The sequence below is a fragment of the Oncorhynchus mykiss genome, chromosome 24 (genome assembly GCF_013265735.2).
Source record: "Oncorhynchus mykiss isolate Arlee chromosome 24, USDA_OmykA_1.1, whole genome shotgun sequence".
Taxonomy (NCBI): domain Eukaryota; kingdom Metazoa; phylum Chordata; class Actinopteri; order Salmoniformes; family Salmonidae; genus Oncorhynchus; species Oncorhynchus mykiss.
In genome coordinates, this window is record NC_048588.1 from 2471819 (window position 1) to 2491781 (window position 19963).

Consider the following 19963-nt stretch of genomic DNA (forward strand, 5'->3'; position numbering starts at 1 on the left):
TTCAAAATATGTTTATAACCATCATGCAAATCTTGTGTAATGTCAGTGCATCCATAGCAATGTCTATTAACTGGAGAATTACATCTCACCTGCCGTTGGGCTGAAATAGACTGAGGACTCTGGCTTTAACAGCTATAGCTGCATCCCAAATTGCACCTTGCACAGAGCCGTATGGCTCCTTGTCAAAAGTATAACCCTACTATTTGGGAAGCAGCCTGTGTCTACCAGTGGATTCAATCAGGGTGAATACTACTACTACTACTACTGAAGCTGAGCAAGTTCTCCATAGGCTGATTCCTGTAGGCTCTCCTCACCCGGATAAAGAAGGACTTGACCATGCTATTGGCTTTCCTGTTCTCTAGCAGCCCGCCGTCTGAGTTGATGGCCGTCTGGATGATCTTCACTATGTCGTCACTGAATTCAAGCTGAAAGAGAGAAAACACCACACCGAGTGACACACTGCCTTCTATCTCATACCTTACCCCCCCCCCCCCCCCCCCTCTCTCTCTCTCTCTGAGAGTGAACTGCGTTTGAACTGAGCGAAGAGAGTTCCCCAGGGCTGAGCAACCATGCCCCTACTCGGGTGTCTGGATGATGTGGCTGTGTATTCATACACACATAGCTAGTGTTATCACGCAATGCTGGGCGGATGCTGATAGGATGAAATAATTGAAATGGACTGAGACGACACAGTTTGAAAATATCAAAGCTTTCGCAGCGGGAAGTTGATTGAATGTGTTTCGAAGGCGTGAGGTTGTGAGAGTACACGAGTGGGATGTGATTTTAGACTCACCACAGACTTGTAGCGCCCCGCGTCCAACTTCTTCTCCACCGACTCCAGGTCCAGTGGGGAGTCATTGGGGGGCGCGACCTCGGTCAGGACTGGGGGGTCTGGCCCCTCGGGGGAGCGTCGGGTGGGTAAACTCTCCGTCTCAGGGTTCAACTCAGGCGGCTTCATCACAGCCTAACGAGAGATGGAGATGGGGGGGTTTACATCTTTTCATGTGCTCTCTCCTTACACTTCACAGACAAACAAACAAGGTATAATCTGTAGGGCCAGGTGTTTTTCATGTGACCAAAAAGGACAAACTCTAGGCCCTAGTTAAAGCTGACATTCCAGGGCCAAGAGGTTTTCCTGACCCTGTCACATGAGCAGGAAAAACTTGGCCAGGTTCTACCAAACAGCCAGAGCTTTAAGTCTTTCCCAACTTGGTCAGGAAAAACCCCCGGCCCTAAACATGCAACACAATATCCCCTTCTCACAGATATCCCCTCTCCTCACCTGTCTGTAGCGGAGCAGGTGTGTGGAGGTGCGGGAGTTGAGCAGCGCAGTGAGGACCCGGCGGACCAAGCCCTGCAGCTCCTTCTCCAAGGCCGTCCTCCACTCAGCCGGCTGACACTTCGTACAGCTGGTGCAGGTGTAGGCCACGCTCTCTGGCAGATTGGACAGCAACTCATACATCTCGTCTAGTAGTGGGAGACAAGGGAGTAGAGGGGGAGGTTGACTTTTTACTCATTTATCGTTTGGTTATCGGTCGATTCTCCGTGTCAAAAGTGTTGACAACGGGTCCATGCGAAGTAAATTACTATGGAAAGACATTTTACAAGTGTTTTTGGGTATATCAACAGAAGTTGAAATTGATTAACACATTTAAGTAGTGAACATACAGCAGCCAAAAGAAAGAATGGTGCAGAGTTCAAATCTGTATTGCTTCATAACAGGAGAGGTGTTGAGAAACAGACAGAAAGATGACATTGTTTCCAGTGAGTCGAGTTGTGAAACAAGAGCGCCCGCTAACCTGTGAGGTTCTCACACTTGGAGTGGACCCAGTGGTCGCATCTCCCACACTGCATCATCTTGCTGTCGTAGTCGTCGTCATCATAGCACTTATCGCAAAGGGGGCAGAAGTTACCTGGAAAACACAAGTCATTGTGTCATAGAAAGCTACCACACACACACTCTCCCCCCAAAACCTAACTCTTTTCATAGTACTGAGACAGATGCCAGGGTCGTGTTCATTAGGGACTAAAACTAGACTGACAAAACGGGCTACCTGGACTTTGCCAACAAGAAATGTGTGCTCTTAACTTTTTATTTTATTTTTTAATATAAACTTTTAATTTATAGTCCTGCTTGTGAGTTACCTTTAGCAAAGAGTTTGGCACAGTCATGACATCGGGAGAAGTCATGTGACCACTGGGCGTCCCAGGCCTTCCCAGGTTTTGTGGCTCCACAACTCTTACAGCGCACACACTTGGTGCAGATCTGGACACAACAAGGGCACAGAGGAGAGACAATTCATGACAAATGAATATGGTTAAACAAAAGGCAGTCGATATGAAATAAACGTTAAATGTCTCCAGGGTGCAGTTACTGTCTAAACCTTACCCTAAAAACGTATCCAATTTTCATCCCTACACCTAGCCTTAACGTTTGGGTCTACTGGCCCGAATATACACGAACAAAAAAAAAAATACACATTTTAGTGCTTGGATGAGGAAGGATGACGTGATGCTTACCCAGACCCGTTTCTTCTTGGTGGGTCTGGTGGGATGGTTGGGTCCCAGGCACTCAGGGTGGTAGCTGTTTCGGCACTTCTCACACTCCAGAAGTTGCTGCTTCGGGAAGAAGAGGTGGAGACAAGCAAGTTAGCAACTTAATTACCCTGGCCTAAAATGTAAATCTCTACCTCTTGGTGGAAGACATTGAATAGAGCCAGACAAAACAGGGATAGTGATAAACCAAAAAGTATTCTCAAACTCCCAAATCTCTAATAGCCTTTGTTACTCAGACTCAAATCGTTCGAAAGGGAGAGCCTTACTTTAGTCTTCTGGTGCTGGAGGCCACAGGTGTGGCAGAAGCGACAGCGGCGACAACACCAGTCCTCCCACTGCTCCTCCAGAGGGCGCTCAGTCTCCCCCAAGCAGAAGAGATGGAAGGGCTCACAGCACACCTGGCAGAAGACAAACTGGAAGAGGATAAGAGGGAGGACAGTCAGTGCAGCACAGTCAGTACGGTTGAAATTAATCAAATGGGTACTAAAGTAGGATATGTGGTTAGAAAACAGGTATTGGACATACCGACAGTATGGGGGGGCTGCAGGGGTGCGTGCTACACCACCGGTTATATAACTATAAATTAACTATCTAAGATGTGCCAAAAAATGATATCCAGCTCGGGGCTCTAGCTATGCATTTAGTTTGCGAACTTGCTAGTTAAGTGGCTAGATCAAGCTTCTTGGTTACAGCGGAGACAATCAATCCACTCCTGGATTAAGATCCATGTTGCTTATATTGCTTTGGTAATACAGTATACCCTGGTATGAAAAATCGGTATGCCGTCCAACCGTAGTCGTAGCCTTTGATATGTCATATGTTGAATGCTTGAAGTGGGCCCGCTGGTGCTGTCCGGTACAACCCCATGATAGACCAGCGGCATGTCCAGGGGGGTGTTCCACCATGTTGTTAGACGAATAGCTCACTTTATTCAATTCTTATTTTGAAATACAAAGAAGTGCTCCTTTTCCCTCATTTTGAGAGCAAGGCCAGCCTGTTCTCACATTTGTTGTTATGTGTGAGTGAGAGGGTGTGAGAGAAAGAGGCTCTCGTGACTCACCTCGACGTTGCCACTGCTGGCACAGAGGAAGCAGACGACCCGTGGAGTGATTGGCACAGAGGTGAGGAGGCTGAGGCCGCCCGTGGCCCACACGTTTTCCACATCATGGTCCTTCTTAAAATCTACTCTGATTCTGTGCACTCCGTCGCTGGGCACTTTCTGCTTGGCGGTGCCCCCAGTCGAGGGAGTGCTCAGCAAGTTTAAAGTACTGGTCTCAGGTTTGGTGGCTAACGGCTTCTGCTGCTAGGGAGAGGAAAGTGGATGAGAGAGGGGTCAGGGATGAAGGCCAAGGGAGCATGCATGGGACTTATGGAATATAAATTGTATATCATTTTATTGTCCATCCAATGATAGACATTTGCCTTTGACATCGCCTTACAAAAAGGGAACTGCAGAACATACCTTCTCTTTTGGTTTGGTGGGTTTAGGTTGTGGCGGGACAGAGCGAGGAGTCTGTTTCTTCATTTGCTTCCCTTCGGGTGCTGAGGGGACACAGGTTATAAGAATACCAACAATAGCTACTATGCCATTTAGAGCAAATCAGTGCTTTTCAACAGAGAAATGCAATTATATTATTTCATAGTGTTAACAGCAGGATATACTAGTGTGCAAGGGAAAATACAATGGAAAACAGCTATTTTCTAGCTATTTCACAAAGGGGTAATCCTAACCATTACAATATGGCTCCTCCTACCTGTGTCTGTGATGGGTGTGGCCAAGCACTGCTGCTGGGGCTTCCCCTTGGCTTCTGTGGGTGGAGACTTGGGAGCCCCTGCTCCCTCCTTTTTTGGAGGCCCCTGGGTGGGCTGGGGCCTCTGCTGCGGGGGCTGGGGTGTTGGTGGGGAGGGGGAGCTCTGGGGTGAGGAAGAGAAAGGGGAGGAGGGAGGGGTGGGCTGCTGAGGCTTTCGTTCCTTCCTACTAGCAGCACCCGTGGGTGCCGTTGCAAGATGTTTCTGGTCTTGCCCAAGGGCGGTGGCGCAGCTGTGGGTCTGGGGGGGCTGGTCGTTTGGGAGGGTAGGATTCTCAGCTGGGGGGGACTGCAACTGTGGCAGTTTATGCTTCTCCTCACCTGGCTTCGGGGGAGGGGTTTCACTCTTTTTGTGAGGGGGCTCCTCCTTCAAAGGGGGTGGGGCCGGTTTGAGACTAGGCTCAGCGCTTGTTGGGTCCTTGACGGGGTGTAGCGCCTCCTTTTTTTCTGACAGTTTGTTCTTCTTGTCTTTTTTGCCTAAAAATACAAATGATGCAATCCCGTCAATTACACTGAGAACTGAAGACATTGTGGATTTATGGAAAAAGGCTTTATTAAAGACACTGACCTTTCCCTTGCTTCTGGAGAAAAATCTTAGAAGGCATCCACTGCAAGTTCTGACACTTTCGGACCCTGTGACGTACACGCATACAGTCAGTCACATATTCAACATTGTGGCGTTGTGGCATTGTGGAATCGCTCAACTCAACATAACGGGATTCTCATACTTACTTGCAACACTGCTTCTTGATATTGCGGCCCCCGAACTTGGGCTTGTCCAGGCAGTTGGTGCAGACTCCGCAGTCCTCAGGGACCTGGCAGCCAGGACACTGCCCGCAGCGCCGCGACCGCCGCCCCTTCCTGGGCACCGCCCCTCCCTCCTGGATAGTCTTGGTGTGCCTCATCACAGGCTTGATGGGAGGGGACTGGGGCTCCGCCTCTTCCGAACCCGCCACTGAAGATTTGTCTATGGTGGGGGTTGGGAGACATTTGCAGCACACTATGGTGACACTCAAAATGTCCCAATTGGAAATAGGAAAATCACTCTACTACCAGGCCAGAAACATATGAAACAGAATAAGGTATGGCCCTTACCCTGAAATGCCATTGATGTGTTCGGGGAGCATTTGAGTATGCGAGTGGGTCCTACTTCATTACAAATATTCAAAAAGGGGGCGTGCCCATTTAACGTGGATCTTACCATCATTCCCCATGGAAGACAGGATCTTTTCTCTCTCCTCCCACGGCAAGGCACTGAGGGTGGGCATGTCGTCGGGGAACACGGCCCGGTTGCGGCCCAGGGCCACAGCGGCACGCCGACACACGTGCTTGATGCGCGGCCCCCGCACCGACGTCTCCGAAGAGTCGCTCTCTTGGCTCTGGCAGAGCAAAGCCAACGATATCAACACAGTATAACGTAACTTGATCGAGTTGAAGTGCCCAATTTCTGGGACTGTGTATTTCCAAGTACTTTTTAATTTAAAAAAAATAAAAAAAGACATCTATATTAATAGGGTTGTATCGTGGGAACGGAAACAAAATATGAAGCAGACTTAGTTGATGCAAAAAAACACAGCCTTCTGTTATCACCCAGTGACATGTTAATTTTCCAAGCTATTGCCCATCTATACAATATTTTACATACATCAGGTTATTAAAGGACTGTAGAGTTCAGTCTGCTTCAAATTTATTTTTGTGTGGTGGAAAATCAGGTATCACCATACTAGTATCATGACAGCTCTAATCTGTAAACCATCTTTCTCTAGGCCCTTTTCCCTCAACAGATACACATCTTTGTTTTCTGAAGGAGAGTACTTCAACATAATTTGTGCACGGCTGTCTGCATAATGTACAAGGTGGCTTGGCAGAATTCCCCTTCTATAACCCCCTTTCAGGGAGATTCCAGCTATCAAGTTTCAGTCTGTGTTCAAAACACTCGCAATGCTATTTATGGCAGCAAAGATTCTCAGAATCATGTCAAATGATTTTATCGTGGTTATGTTGAGACAGCGATGAGAAAAAATAAACCAACAGAAATAGCATAGTCAGTGAAGGGGAGAGGAACAGGGGGAGAAAGAGGGGAACTAACCTGAACTTTAGGATGGTCTGGAGACTTCAGCGACTTGCTCTTCTCGATCTTGAACAACTGCGCTTTGGCCTTCTTCAGCAGGCCTGCCACCCGCTTGTCGGCCACAGGCAGCTTCTCGGCGTGCGCCAGCATGGAGCCCAAGGATGGGACCGCCGGGGGCTTCTTGCTGCCAGTCTGCCCCAGGGGAAGGCCTGTCTGCTGGGCAGGGGCACTTGTTTTCTCCTTCTCCCCAGGCTCAGCCTCTGGCCCCCTCTCCGAAGGCCGGGTCTTTTTGGAGGCGCGGCCCTTGGTCAAGATAGGGGGAATAGAGGAGTGGACTGCAGCCCTTTCTACAGGTGCTGCCTCTGTACCCGAGTCCACGGACACAGACTTCTTCCTCCCAGGTGTCTTTTTAGGAGCAACGGAGGTCAGAGACTCCTCCCCGTCCCTCCCCTCCACGGCAAACAGGCTGGGGGTCGTATTAGGAGAGGCATCTGGAGTGGACGCCTTCCCTCTCCTCTCCCAATCTTTTCTACCTTCCCTTTTGTTCTCTTTCTCACGTTCTCTGCTTTTCTCAGTCTCCCTTTCCAGCTCCTTGACTGGAGCCGAGTCCCGGGAAACCGAGGTGCTCCTCTCTCTCCCCCCTTTCCCGGCACCGCGGCCTGTCTCCTGGGGGCTGGAAGTGAAGAGGGGGAAGAGTTGGGAAGAGGAGGAAGAGGCGGAGTTGCCACCTGTACCACCACCAAGGCTCCCGGCTGCTCTGTGTCCGTCAGAGGAGGAAGGCCCATGTGAGGAGAGGCCCAGGGAGCCCGGTGAGAAGGTAGTGAAAGGAGCAGGCGTTAAGGCACTAGTGGGCAGAGAGCTGGAGGAGCTACAGGTGCTGCTGGCACCAGTGGAGACAGAGCCTGTCAGCAGACACAGTTCAGAGGGGGCCTTTCCTGACGGGGCCCCTGGCTGGCTGCTCCGCGTGGTCATGGAGTGTGAGGGAGACCGGGGCTGACCACGCAGGGGTCCCAGGGTCTTCCTCCTCCTGCGTCTCACCGACCGGCCTGACTTGGGAGAGGACTGGAGGGGAGACAGCGATCCCGGGCTGCTCCCCGATGACGACTGCAAGGTGACCGACTCAAAGATGCGCGAGTGTGCCTCGCTGGGAGTAAAGCGTGGGGCGCGCAGCAGCGGACTGCGCTTCTGGAGCGGTGACTCGAAGCGGGACGAGGGGTGCTGCTGGTGGTGGTGGTGGTGGTGCAGTGGGGAGAACAGACGGGTGCCCGCTCCGGACCCACCGCCTGGCGCGGGGTACCCCGCTGGAGCAACCCCTCCGGCACCATGGGGCATTAGACCTACGTCTTGGGCCGTGAGAGGGGGAGGGCGGAAATTGTCAAAGATGGGCTTGCGGATAAGGCCCTCCTTGGCGTACTTAGCGGAGGAGAAGTACTGCTGTTCGGTGCGAGACCGTGATGTCCAGCGGAAGGTGGGCTCTCTCAAGATGGACCTTCGCTTGTCCTGCAGGCTGGAGAGCACCAATGACGGGCCTTGGCGAAACGGGTGGGGCAGGATCCAAGGGGAGTGGGGGTGATGCTCCGCCGTAATGGAGCCTGACTGGGCCTGCAGTGGGGGACTAAGGAGAGGGGGAGGTGGGGGGGAAGAGGAGGCGGTGGAGGCAGCCTGTTGAGAGTTGTTCATCAACACTCCTGTGGCCGGACTGATGATGGCCTTCTTCCCTCCGGTGGCCAGGCTGCCTCTTCCCCTTGCCCCAAGGCTGCCCCTGCCCACACCCTGGCCTCTGCGGCCCCGCCGGCCCCTCTCAATCAGCACCCGCTGCTCCGGCTCGGGCTCCGACAGCGGCCTGGAGGTGTGCAGCAAGTCCCCCTCCCTCTCTCCCTGGGAGGACGGGGAGTGGTCTCGCTCGGACAGGGCCTGAGTGCCCTCCGAAGCCTGGGAGTCGCACGACGAGTCGTCCAGGCTGGGGCTGCTGGAGCGGGACGACTCGCCCGACGAGAGCTGGGAGGAGTGCTGGGACATGGCGCTGGAGCCACACGAGGCAGCGCTGCTGCTGAAGCGCCCGTTGCTGGTGCCGTTGTTGCAGCGGTTGTTGAGCAGACTGGCTGCCACGGCCGTAGCACTGCTGGCTGCGATGGTGGCGGGGGGAGGGATGGTGTCAACCGGAGCTGCGGTCACGGCTGTAGCAGCGGCGGTAGCAACTGCAGCTGTAGACGCCCGCATGGGGGAGGAGGCCAAGGCAGGCTGGGGGGCAGCGACAGGGTGCGGGACAGCATCAAACCGTGCCATCTTCATGTGGGGGTGAGGGGCCCCGAAGCTGCCCTCGTCCTCGATGAAGCGCTTTGGGGTTTTGATGATGCGCAGTGAGACGGTGCTCACCACGGGCATGATGAACTGCCTGATGTTCTTCAGCTGCGTTCTCCTCCTCTTCCGGATGCCGGCCTCCATGCCTGCCCCCCCCTGGCTTTCTATGGCCACCGCCTCCTTCTCTAACAGTTTCTTTTTCTGCGCACCTTTCTTAGCGCGCTGCAGCAGCTGCTTGGCGATTGTGGCGTCAGTGCGTTTGGAGGGGGGAACGATCCGTACGGGGTTGACGTGGCGAGGGCTGGTTCTCAGGTTCAGTGGCCTGCCCAGCTTGGAAGGAGAGGATTCGGCAAGCGGGCTGGAGGGCGGGGAGGAGCTGTGGACGTCGGGGCTGTCGTCGTCCTCAGCAACGTGGGACGCCCTTAGCTTAGACTGCTGTTGAGGAGTGTGGGGGTCCCTATATGAGTCCCGGCGGACCCTGAAAGCCTTTTGTTTGGTTTCATCTGAACCAGAGGCCTGGGCAACAGCGGCGGCTGCCTCGGCTTTGCGGCGCTCGGCAGAGGGAGGCCGTCCTCGTCTGCGCCGAGGCACGCCGGACACCGGCAAACATTTCCTGGCAATGGCCTTGAGCCGCGACTTGAGCGGGCTCAGTTTGACCTCGCGCAGCCGCTTCAGTTTGGTCACCTTGGACACGCGGCTCGCTTTGAGAGGCTTGGCCTCTGTGTCGTGTTGCACGGAGCCCAGAGGCGTTCTCTTTGTGGCCTTCCTCTCCTTCCCGTCCTCGGCCCTTACCTTGCGGTGTGCAGCTGTGGAGGCGTGCTCCTGCCCCACCTGCCTGCTGTCATTGTTGTTGGCTGCATGGCTGCGGGCCTCCCAACTCCTCTGTGTGACAGAGGCTGGAGGACGGCCTCTCCTCTTCTCTCCGGAGCCAGGCGGCCTCCCGGGCAGCCGCTTGGCCTTCTCCGCAAGCCGTTCCTGGTCCTCAGGTTTCTCCAAGACAGACGAAGGGGAAGGGCCTGCGCCCCCTCTCTGTGCAGTCAGGGCTCGTGGGGGTCGGCCTCTGGGCTTCTTCTCCTGCGTGGGAGTAACTGGTATAAAACAGAGAAACAGAATGGGTTTCAAATAAGTGGGGCTGAACTACAAAACACTACTTCTAAGAGAACGAGATATTGATTGTGATTGTGTATGTGTACACACACAAAACTATGTGAACACCTTCTACTAGATGTTGGAACATTGCTGCAGTGACTTGCTTCCATTCAGCCACAAGAGCATTAGTGAGGCCGGGCACGGATGTTGGGCGATTAGGCCTGGCTCGCATTCGGCGTTCCAATTAATCGCAAAGGCGTTCGATGGGGTTGAGGTCATGGCTCTTTGCAGGCCAGTCAAGTTCTTCCACACCGATCGACAAACCAGGCCTAATCACCCAGCAGTGCCCTTCACTAATGCTCGTGGCTGAATGAGAGCAAGTCCCTGCAGCAATGTTCCAACATCTAGTGGAAAGCCTTCCCAGAAGAGTGGAGGCTGTTATAGCAGCAAATGGGAAACCAACTCCATATTAATGGCCATTATTTTGGAATGAGATGGACGAGCAGGTGTCCCCATACTTTTGGTCATGCAGTGTACATAAATAAAATAATCTCACCTGCCAACGTCCTTGGCGGACTCTGTTTTCGTCGGTGTTCACTGACTGTGCCAAACCCTCCAAATGCTCCTTCCTATGGAGGGAAAATACAAGAAACATATGAAATATGGCCAAAATGTTTTCTGAAATACTTCAACTGAATAAGAGAATGAATGTATTATTTTTTTACAAGTCAAAGTGATGAGTGAATAACAGATTCAGAATTCAAAAGGCTCCACCCAAACCACAATGTTCAGGCCTAGCTCTACACTTCAGTCATCCCATACTGAAACTACTCAAAAACAAGGACAGAGTTTAGTCCCCTTGACAATAACGGCAGTCCAATCTCACATTCGCCTGGCTGCTGACTCATTCCAGTTGGGTTCCAGTCATTTCGTTTCCCTATGCTTTCCAGATTTGCTGCCTAAAGCAGATGGACAAGGCTCAGTCAGAATGCTAGACATTCTCAATTTGAAACTGTCCAACTCAAAGCTGAGTAACAGACGGTGCCGCCAAAACCACAAGTCAGCGAAGTGTGTTTAAATAATTTCTAACTTGTTAGTTTGTACTACCATGTGGGTTTTAGCTTGCTTGAGCCTGCTAACTGAGTAGTGTTAATTTACCTGTTTCCATACGTTTCATTTTAAAACATTTATTTTACAAAGGAGTTGTTTAATCTAAATGCTTAACGATTTATCTGTGCATGGAATTGTTTGTTTTTTTAACAAAAAAATATATAATCCTTACAGGAAAATGCCACGGGCACTGTCAGATGTGTGGAGACATTTTACTGCAGTTAATGTAGAAGGAAAAGCTGTGTACATTTGCAAATACTGTGTCAAATCACATGTGAAGAATGCAAAGATGCATAATCTGGCCAAGTGCATAAAGTTCCCTCAGCGTTCACAACAAGCAACCTCTGACAAAAGTCCCTCTACTTCTATTTGAGGTGAAAATTATGAATCAGCCACCTTATCGATAGCAACAGCTCATGATCCTCCTGGAATCCAAAGTTGTTTTTGACTCAATGGAGGAACGCAGTCAGAGAAATGCTAATGAAGATCTTGCACGCACTGTCCATGCAACTGGTTCACCTCTGATGCTGCAGGCAATGTTTATTGGAAGCGATTTCTGAATTTTCTTTTCCCAGCATACACCCCTCCAACCAGACATGCTATATCTACTAATTTGCTGGATGTAGGGTTCAAGTGAAGGTCAAGCAAATCAGAGAAAGCAGACTGTATTGCAATCATCTGATGGGTGGTCAAATGTTCATGAGCAAGGAATAATTAACTAGATCATCTTCACCCCTCAACCGTTATTCTACAAGAACACAGACACAAGAGACAGACACACCGGTCTCTACATTGAAGATGAGCAGAAGGCAATCCATGACCTTGGACCACAGAAGGTATTTGCACTGGTGACAGACAATGCTGCGAACATGAAGGCCTCTTGGTCAAAAGTGGAAGAGTCCTACCCTCACATTACACCCACTGGCTGTGCTGCTCATGCATTGAATCTACTCCTTAAGGACATCATGGCACTGAAAACAATGGATACACTCTACAAGAGAGCCAAGGAAATGGTTAGGTATGTGAACAGTCATCAAGTTATTGCAGCAATCTACCTCACCAAGCAAAGTGAGAAGAGCACCACATTGAAGTTCCCCAGCAACACCCGTTGGGGTGGTGTTGTCATCATGCTTGACAGTCTCCTGGAGGGGAAGGAGTCGCTCCAAGAAATGGCCATATCACAGTCTGCCGATATGGACAGCGCCATCAAGAGGATCCTCCTGGATGATGTATTTTGGGAGAGAGTGGTATGCAGCCTGAAACCTATAGCAGTAGCCATTGCACTGATTTAGGGAGACAATGCCATCCTGTCTGAAGAAATCCATACTGCCCTGCCCACTTCCCTGTTGCTCTATGCAGACGAAACCACAGTTCTGAAATACATCAAAAAACATGAAGACTTCTGCCTGAAGCTCATTCACACTGCAGCGTACATGTTGCACCCCAAGTATGCTGGCAAGAGCATCCTGTCTGGTGCAGAGATCAACAAGGCCTATAGTGTCATCACGAGCATGTCTCGCCACCTTGGCCTGGATGAGGGCAAGGTTCTTGGCAGTCTGGCGAAGTACACTTCCAAGCAAGGGCTTTGGGATGGAGATGACTTGAGTTTTTGCACCAGAGAGGGGAAATTCTCTTTAAATAGTGAGGAGTATTGTTTGGTAACTACAATTCTTTGGTAGGTAAATTTTTCTGAACATAACTGGAAGATATTCTAGCCAAGAGGTGTTTTGCAAACATATGGGCATTAATTCACTCGTTCCAATTTATTCTGTATCCCGAGAAGGTACCACACAAATTAATCACATCAAGAATAGCTGGGATACTAGCCTGGGGTTCTGTTACATAGAGGAGAATGTCACCTGCGTATAGTGACATTTTATTTAGACTATCTTTAGTATTATAGCCGTGTATTGCTGCATGAGATCTGATCACCTGAGCAAGATGTTCAATAATTAGAGCAAAGAGCATAGGCAACAGCGCATAACCCTGCCTTGTCCCTCTGAAAAGGTTAAATCGGGGCGACAATGATTGGTTAGTGAGTATTCTCGCACAGGGGTTCCTATATAAAAGCTGGATCCAATTTATGAACCCATCTCCAATATTACATTTCTGTAGGACCTTGAATAGATAGGACCACTCAACTTGGTCAAAGGCCTTTTCGGCATCAAGAGATATAACGGCAAGGTCCATGTTAGGTGACCCCTACGAATACATAATGTTGAAGAGGCGCCTGAGATTAACAGAAACTTATTCTTCAGAGATAAAGCCGGTCTAGTCTGAATGGACCAATTTACCCATTAAAATGCTAAGCCTGTTAGCCAGAGTTTTTGCGCAAATATTTTAGCCTGTATTAAGGAGAGATATTGGTCTATATGACCCTACCTCTTCCGGATCTTTACCCTTCTTATGTATAACTGTAATGAACGCCTCATCCAAAGTAGGTGGGAGAGTTCCATCCTCACTGGCCTGAAACAACATTTTGTGCAGGTAGGGAGAGAGCATGTTTCTGAATGATTTATAGACTTCACCAGGGTATCCATCTGAGCACGGGGTCTTGCCACTCTGTAGAGATTTAATTGTTTCGCAAATTTCTCCAAGAGATATTTCCTTATTCAGGAAGTTGGAATCTTCCTGGCTCAGGGCAGGGAGATTACAGTCCCTCAAAAAGTTTTGCATAATTAGGGGTTAGGATCCGCTTTAGATGTGTATATAGAGTCTCGTAAAACTTGCGGAATCTGTCATTGATGTCTTTGGGGGAAGAGAGTAATTCCCCAGATACAGATTTAACATTGTGAATCAGTCGGTCACTCACATGTTTTCTAAGTTGTCTGGCGAGTAATTTGTGTGGTTTGTCATCAAACTCAAAATATTTTTGCTTGGCATAGAGAAAAGATTTAGCAATTTTAGCTGTGAGAACCTGATAAATTACCTCTTTAAAATTGGAATATTATGTTTCTCCATAGATGGATGGCTAGCTAGCACTTTCACTATCCAGTAAGTGAATTTGTTGTTCCAATTTCTCTGTTTTGCCTACTCCTGGCAGCCTGAAAGGAGATGATACAGCCTCTCAAATAAGCCTTCAGTGTTTCCCACAATAATGCTGGGGAAGTCCGTTGTCATTGGTATCAAGGAAAAATTTAATTTGGTCTAAGATGTTCACAGAATGTTGGTTCTGTGAGGAGCTGAGGATTCAACCTCCAGACCCTCTCGTTTGGTACGATGTCACCCAATCTCAGAGAGAAGGTGAGTGGACTGTGGTCAGAGATTATAATGTAATGATTCCTCACATTACAGGTATAGGGGAGTAATTTCACATCAACCAAAAAGTAGTCAATTTGAGTGTAAACATTGCGAACATGAGAGTAAAAGGAGTATTCCCTACCCGTAGGTTTAGAGATCCTCCATATATCAAATAGGTTTGATTTATAATATCAGACTGCTGCTCAAGTGGGCTAGGGCCTTGCCTCTCATAATTGGTTAATTTAAACCCTTGACATTCCCGGAAGTAAATGTAAGCCCCGCCATCCTCTCATTTGTAGTTCCAATGGTGGCCTGCATAACATGTAACTCAAAAAAGGTAAGTGAGGGGCCTCGCGGGTGGCGCAGTGGTCTAGGGCTGTGCCACCAGAGACTCTGGGTTCGCGCCCAGGCTCTGTCGCAGCCGGCCGCGACCGGGAGGTTCGTGGGGGCGACGCACAATTGTCCGGGGTAGCCAGGTAGCCAACCAACGGTGTTTCCGCCGACACATTGGTTGGAGGCGCGCTATGTTAATAAGAAGGTTGTGTTTCGGAGGAGGACGCATGGCTTTAGACCTTCGTCTCTCCCGAGCCCGTACGGGAGTTGTAGCAATGAGACAAGATACTAATTACTAACAACTGGATCCAAAATTGGAGAGAAAACGGGGCACCATCACGATCAGTTTATGTAGTACCTACACCCGAGCAGTATCCAACTGACTAACCCCCCCCCCCCCCCCTCAACAAATTGGAGAGGAAAAAATAAAAAATAAACTGGCCGATGCCAGAACTATGCACTTTTGACCTCAAACAAGAGGTAAAACAAAAATAAAATCCCAACTGTACGTAGAATCTCACGATTCTAGAAATTCTAACATATGAACTGAGGAGTATCCCACGGATAAAGTGTTCAATTAGCATCTAATAAATCTAAACAGAATAAGTTGCAACTTAAGTGTCATTTTAGGTAAATCCCTGAGATAAGCATAGCTAGCATAGCAAGATTATATTGCTAAGCAATGCTGGTCTAAACATAAACCATCAGCAACCTCTTCTGTACATTTACATATTGTGGGTTAGGAGATCGGAACGAGGATTTTCCTAAATTTAAAAAATGTAATATAATAATAAAATATATCGTTAATTTCCACGGAAAGTTTCCACCTCTGATTATTCCCCAAAATGTGCAACCCTAAGCAACCCTACATTTCCAAACGCAGACCATACATTAAAATCATGTTTTTATCTGCATTTTAAACCATTTCACCTGCGTTTTATATTTTATTAAGCCATTTCACCTGCATTTTATTAAGCCATTTCACCTGCATTTTATATTTTATTAAACCATTTCACCTGCATTTTATTAAGCCATTTCACCTGCATTTTATATTTTATTAAACCATTTCACCTGCATTTTATTAAGCCATTTCACCTGCATTTTATATTTTATTAAGCCATTTCACCTGCATTTTATATTTTATTAAACCATTTCACCTGCATTTTATTAAGCCATTTCACCTGCATTTTATATTTTATTAAGCCATTTCACCTGCATTTTATATTTTATTAAACCATTTCACCTGCATTTTATTAAGCCATTTCACCTGCATTTTATATTTTATTAAGCCATTTCACCTGCATTTTATATTTTATTAAGCCATTTCACCTGCGTTTTATATTTTATTAAGCCATTTCACCTGCATTTTATATTTTATTAAGCCATTTCACCTGCATTTTATTAAGCCATTTCACCTGCATTTTATATTTTATTAAACCATTTCACCTGCATTTTATATTTTATTAAACCATTTCACCTGCATTTTATATTTTATTAAGCCATTTCACCTGCATTTTATTAAGCCATTTCACCTGCATTTTATATTTTATTAAGCCATTTCACCTGCATTTTATATTTTATTAAACCATTTCACCTGCGTTTTATATTTTATTAAGCCATTTCACCTGCATTTTATATTTTATTAAGCCATTTCACCTGCATTTTATATTTTATTAAACCATTTCACCTGCGTTTTATATTTTATTAAGCCATTTCACCTGCATTTTATATTTTATTAAGCCATTTCACCTGCATTTTATATTTTATTAAGCCATTTCACCTGCGTTTTATATTTTATTAAGCCATTTCACCTGCATTTTATATTTTATTAAGCCATTTCACCTGCATTTTATATTTTATTAAACCATTTCACCTGCATTTTATATTTTATTAAGCCATTTCACCTGCATTTTATTAAGCCATTTCACCTGCATTTTATATTTTATTAAGCCATTTCACCTGCATTTTATATTTTATTAAACCATTTCACCTGCATTTTATATTTTATTAAACCATTTCACCTGCGTTTTATATTTTATTAAGCCATTTCACCTGCATTTTATATTTTATTAAGCCATTTCACCTGCATTTTATTAAGCCATTTCACCTGCATTTTATATTTTATTAAGCCATTTCACCTGCATTTTATATTTTATTAAGCCATTTCACCTGCATTTTATATTTTATTAAACCATTTCACCTGCATTTTATATTTTATTAAGCCATTTCACCTGCATTTTATTAAGCCATTTCACCTGCGTTTTATATTTTATTAAACCATTTCACCTGCGTTTTATATTTTATTAAACCATTTCACCTGCATTTTATTAAGCCATTTCACCTGCATTTTATTAAGCCATTTCACCTGCATTTTATATTTTATTAAACCATTTCACCTGCATTTTATAAAACCATTTCACCTGCGTTTTATATCATTTTTTTGTTGTTGCTTCGATAAACTATACTTTTCCCTTAACAGAAAATACATTAGTGGAAAACATTCAGCAGAAAATAGCTTCGTTTTCATCAGGGACGGCAGGTAGTCTAGTGGTTAGAGTATTGGACTAGTAACCGAAAGATTGCAAGATCAAATCCCCGAGCTGACAAGGTAAAAATCTGTCATTCTGCCGAATGTTCTTAGGCGGTCATTGAAAATAAGAATTTGTTCTTAACTGACTTGCCTAGTTAAATTAAATAAAAAACATGAGAACAGAAGTGCAAAGCTATTTGGCCATCAGCCACATAAGTAAACGAGCTTACAATAAAAAAGCAAATCCGATGGCCAGGATATTTCTAAATGTTACCAAATTTTATTTGTCACAATAGACCTTAGTCAAATTCTTACTTAAAAGCCCTTTTAACCAACAAAACAGTTAAGGAAAAATAAGAGTTGAGAGAATGTTTCCAGTGCCGAACAGAAGTTACAATAAGAAACATTTAAGATCTGTGTTTACAAAACACAGCAAGATATTTCTTAGCCATTCTCTTTTTTTTTTTTTTTTCCCTGGGTGAAAAACTCAATTCTGCATTAACAGGACCCCTGTCAATTAAGGGCTTTTTAGTAGCCTATACCTCAAAAGGAAAATTGCCCATATGCCTAACTAGATAAATGTTGCATGTAGCATATGATGGTCACAGACCAATAAGGCTACACAGATGTATTTAATGATGTCTATGGCACCGTTGAGCATGATATTTGTTTTTCATCACTTCCAGGAAGTCCCATCAGGTCACACAGGTAGCCTTAGCAGTAGCAGTTGCTAGGCTGCCTGACATCAGCCGTGATGTCACCCACTCAGTCATGTAATCTTTGAGAGGGCCTGATGGGACTCATCTCCTGACATAACACAGACACACTTACTTATTTTAATTTCCTCAAATGTTTAACTCTCGCCTAATGTTGAGGTAAGGCACAGTGAACGAGGCCATCTCTAGCGGTAAGAGTTACCTGAAGGCAATAATTCCAAAGCTACGCAGACAGCATGTTAACCATGACTCATAGTGAGGTCAACAAAATCCAATGGAGCTCTCAGTTGACTAGGATGCACCTCAAATGGAACCATATTGCCTGTTTAGTGCACCTCCTTTCTAGGGACTTTTTCCTAGCCACCGTGCTTCTACACCTGCATTGCTTGCCGTTTGGGGTTTTAGGCTGGGTTTCTGTACAGCACTTTGAGATATCAGCTGATGTACGAAGGGCTATATAAATACATTTGATTTACTTTTGAACAGGGCCCATAGGGCTCTGGTCAAAAGTAGCAGGGAATAGGGTGCCATATGGTTCCCTTGTCTACAAGTATACATGATGATGGTGGACCTAATCAGTGCAGTCTCTACAGTGGGGTGTGGGATGTTTTATATCAGGATATAAAACAAGTCACTCATATGACCAGGAAGTGTGTCCTTGGATTGATTCAATTAAAGATCTGCTCAATTGGAATTGGACAGAAATGGAATATTATTCGGTCTCCAGGACCCTCCATTTGTAATTACATCTGGGCCACAGGATGAGTGTGTAACAGTAATTATAGATAAAACAGGAAGCAGACAGAGTCAATGTCCTCCAACACCAAGGTGGGACCCCGCTCATCAACCGCAAAATGACTAAGTTTAACAGCAAACTTCCATTTATATAGCACAAGTATTGTTGTTTATGACTGTCAGTACTACAGACCATTAGACTTGGGCAACTTGAGAGGCCAAAGATATCTCATACATGCAGGTCAGACACATAGGCCTTAGATGCCCACCTTTGCATGCCACCGTAGCGAGGCCTTAACTCAACTAGCCACAGTCCATAAAGCATCCCCAGCCAACCAGCCCCGCAGGGCTGGTGAGATGATTAATATCTCAGAGTTCCTCTGGAAGTCTTTAGTGTCACTTCTCGTGCCAGAGGGGTAGGGGTGTGTCATTTCATAATCTTTATTTATAGCAGAATATGGGGCTGCAGTTTAAGTCCCTTCGGCCCCATTTGTAGAGCGGCTGCTGTCGAGGAGTCCACACTAGTCTTAATTCCAACCTGAATAGCACTGCCAACTTGTTAACGTCCCATATACTATTAATATTTTGATCAGAAAACATTCAGTCAGCAGCAATTTCATTTGGAATACAGCCTACATTTTTGGTGATGACGACAAGTGTCGATAATTTGCAATATAGTAGCAGACGCTAATTTTGTTAATCATGTTGCCCTCTGATACCAGAATCTTTCAATCTAGCCATCTCTTACTTCAACTCTGACACTGTGCTAGAGTTCATACAGGCAGCATTTCTCAGAATCTTCTCAGGCAAGTTGTTATAGGTGTTGGTTGGTTGGAGAGTGCTAAGGGGGCGGAACGTGACAGAACAGAACACGAGTAGCTCGATGACATCACACACACACACACTCCTCCCTCCGCGTGAACCACACCGCAAGATGTAAACAGAGCCAAAACAGGAGGGGGAAGGAGGATGGGCAGAAAAGCATGTTGTGTGAAGGGGGAGCAGCATCTTGACCACCTGGTACAGCAACTGAGCCTGTGCATGCTTCCAGGGGGACTGCGAGCATGAAAAGGGGATGAACACGCTGCCACAGACGCAATCAAAATCCCAATCTAAACAAGCCTCCCACACACACACACGCCTCTTACTCCCCCATGCAGCCAGCCATGCGCGAGAGACGCACAAACTCGCTCCATGCCCACGGGCAGGCCGGGGAGAGCAGTGTGCTGCAAAACCAAAAGGGCCTATGGGCTCGCTAGGACAGGGGTGGCAGGTAGCCTAGAGGTTAAGAACATTGGGCCAGTAACCAAAAGGTAGCTGGTTCGACTCCCCAAGCCGACTAGGTGAAAAAATCTGTCTATGTGCTCTTGAGCAAGGCCTTAATTGCTCCTGTAAGTTGCTCTGGAGCATCTACTAAATTTATCAAATGTAAAGTGTAGTAAACAAAGAAGCAGGCCAAGGAGAGAAAGGGGAT

At 47.0% G+C, this 19963-nt stretch overlaps 1 protein-coding gene across 5 annotated transcripts in view; it reads right to left on the reverse strand.

Moving 5' to 3' along the window:
• The window catches only part of LOC110503544 (histone-lysine N-methyltransferase 2A), a 44078-nt gene that overhangs the window by 19241 nt on the left and 4874 nt on the right, over positions 1–19963 (reverse strand). For 2 of the 5 annotated variants that reach the window (XM_036961877.1, XM_036961873.1), the window contains exons 2-16: positions 10382–10454; positions 6454–9824; positions 5566–5743; positions 5097–5331; positions 4933–4997; positions 4311–4841; positions 4019–4098; positions 3617–3859; positions 2823–2969; positions 2521–2619; positions 2146–2266; positions 1800–1913; positions 1283–1467; positions 794–964; positions 315–425 (exon numbers count right to left, since the gene is read on the reverse strand). In XM_036961877.1, coding sequence (XP_036817772.1) covers positions 315–425; positions 794–964; positions 1283–1467; positions 1800–1913; positions 2146–2266; positions 2521–2619; positions 2823–2969; positions 3617–3859; positions 4019–4098; positions 4311–4841; positions 4933–4997; positions 5097–5331; positions 5566–5743; positions 6454–9824; positions 10382–10454 — 5724 coding nt within the window. The remainder of the gene's footprint in view (positions 1–314; positions 426–793; positions 965–1282; positions 1468–1799; positions 1914–2145; positions 2267–2520; positions 2620–2822; positions 2970–3616; positions 3860–4018; positions 4099–4310; positions 4842–4932; positions 4998–5096; positions 5332–5565; positions 5744–6453; positions 9825–10381; positions 10455–19963) is intronic. The other 3 variants (XM_036961876.1, XM_036961874.1, XM_036961875.1) reach the window with 3 other exon arrangements.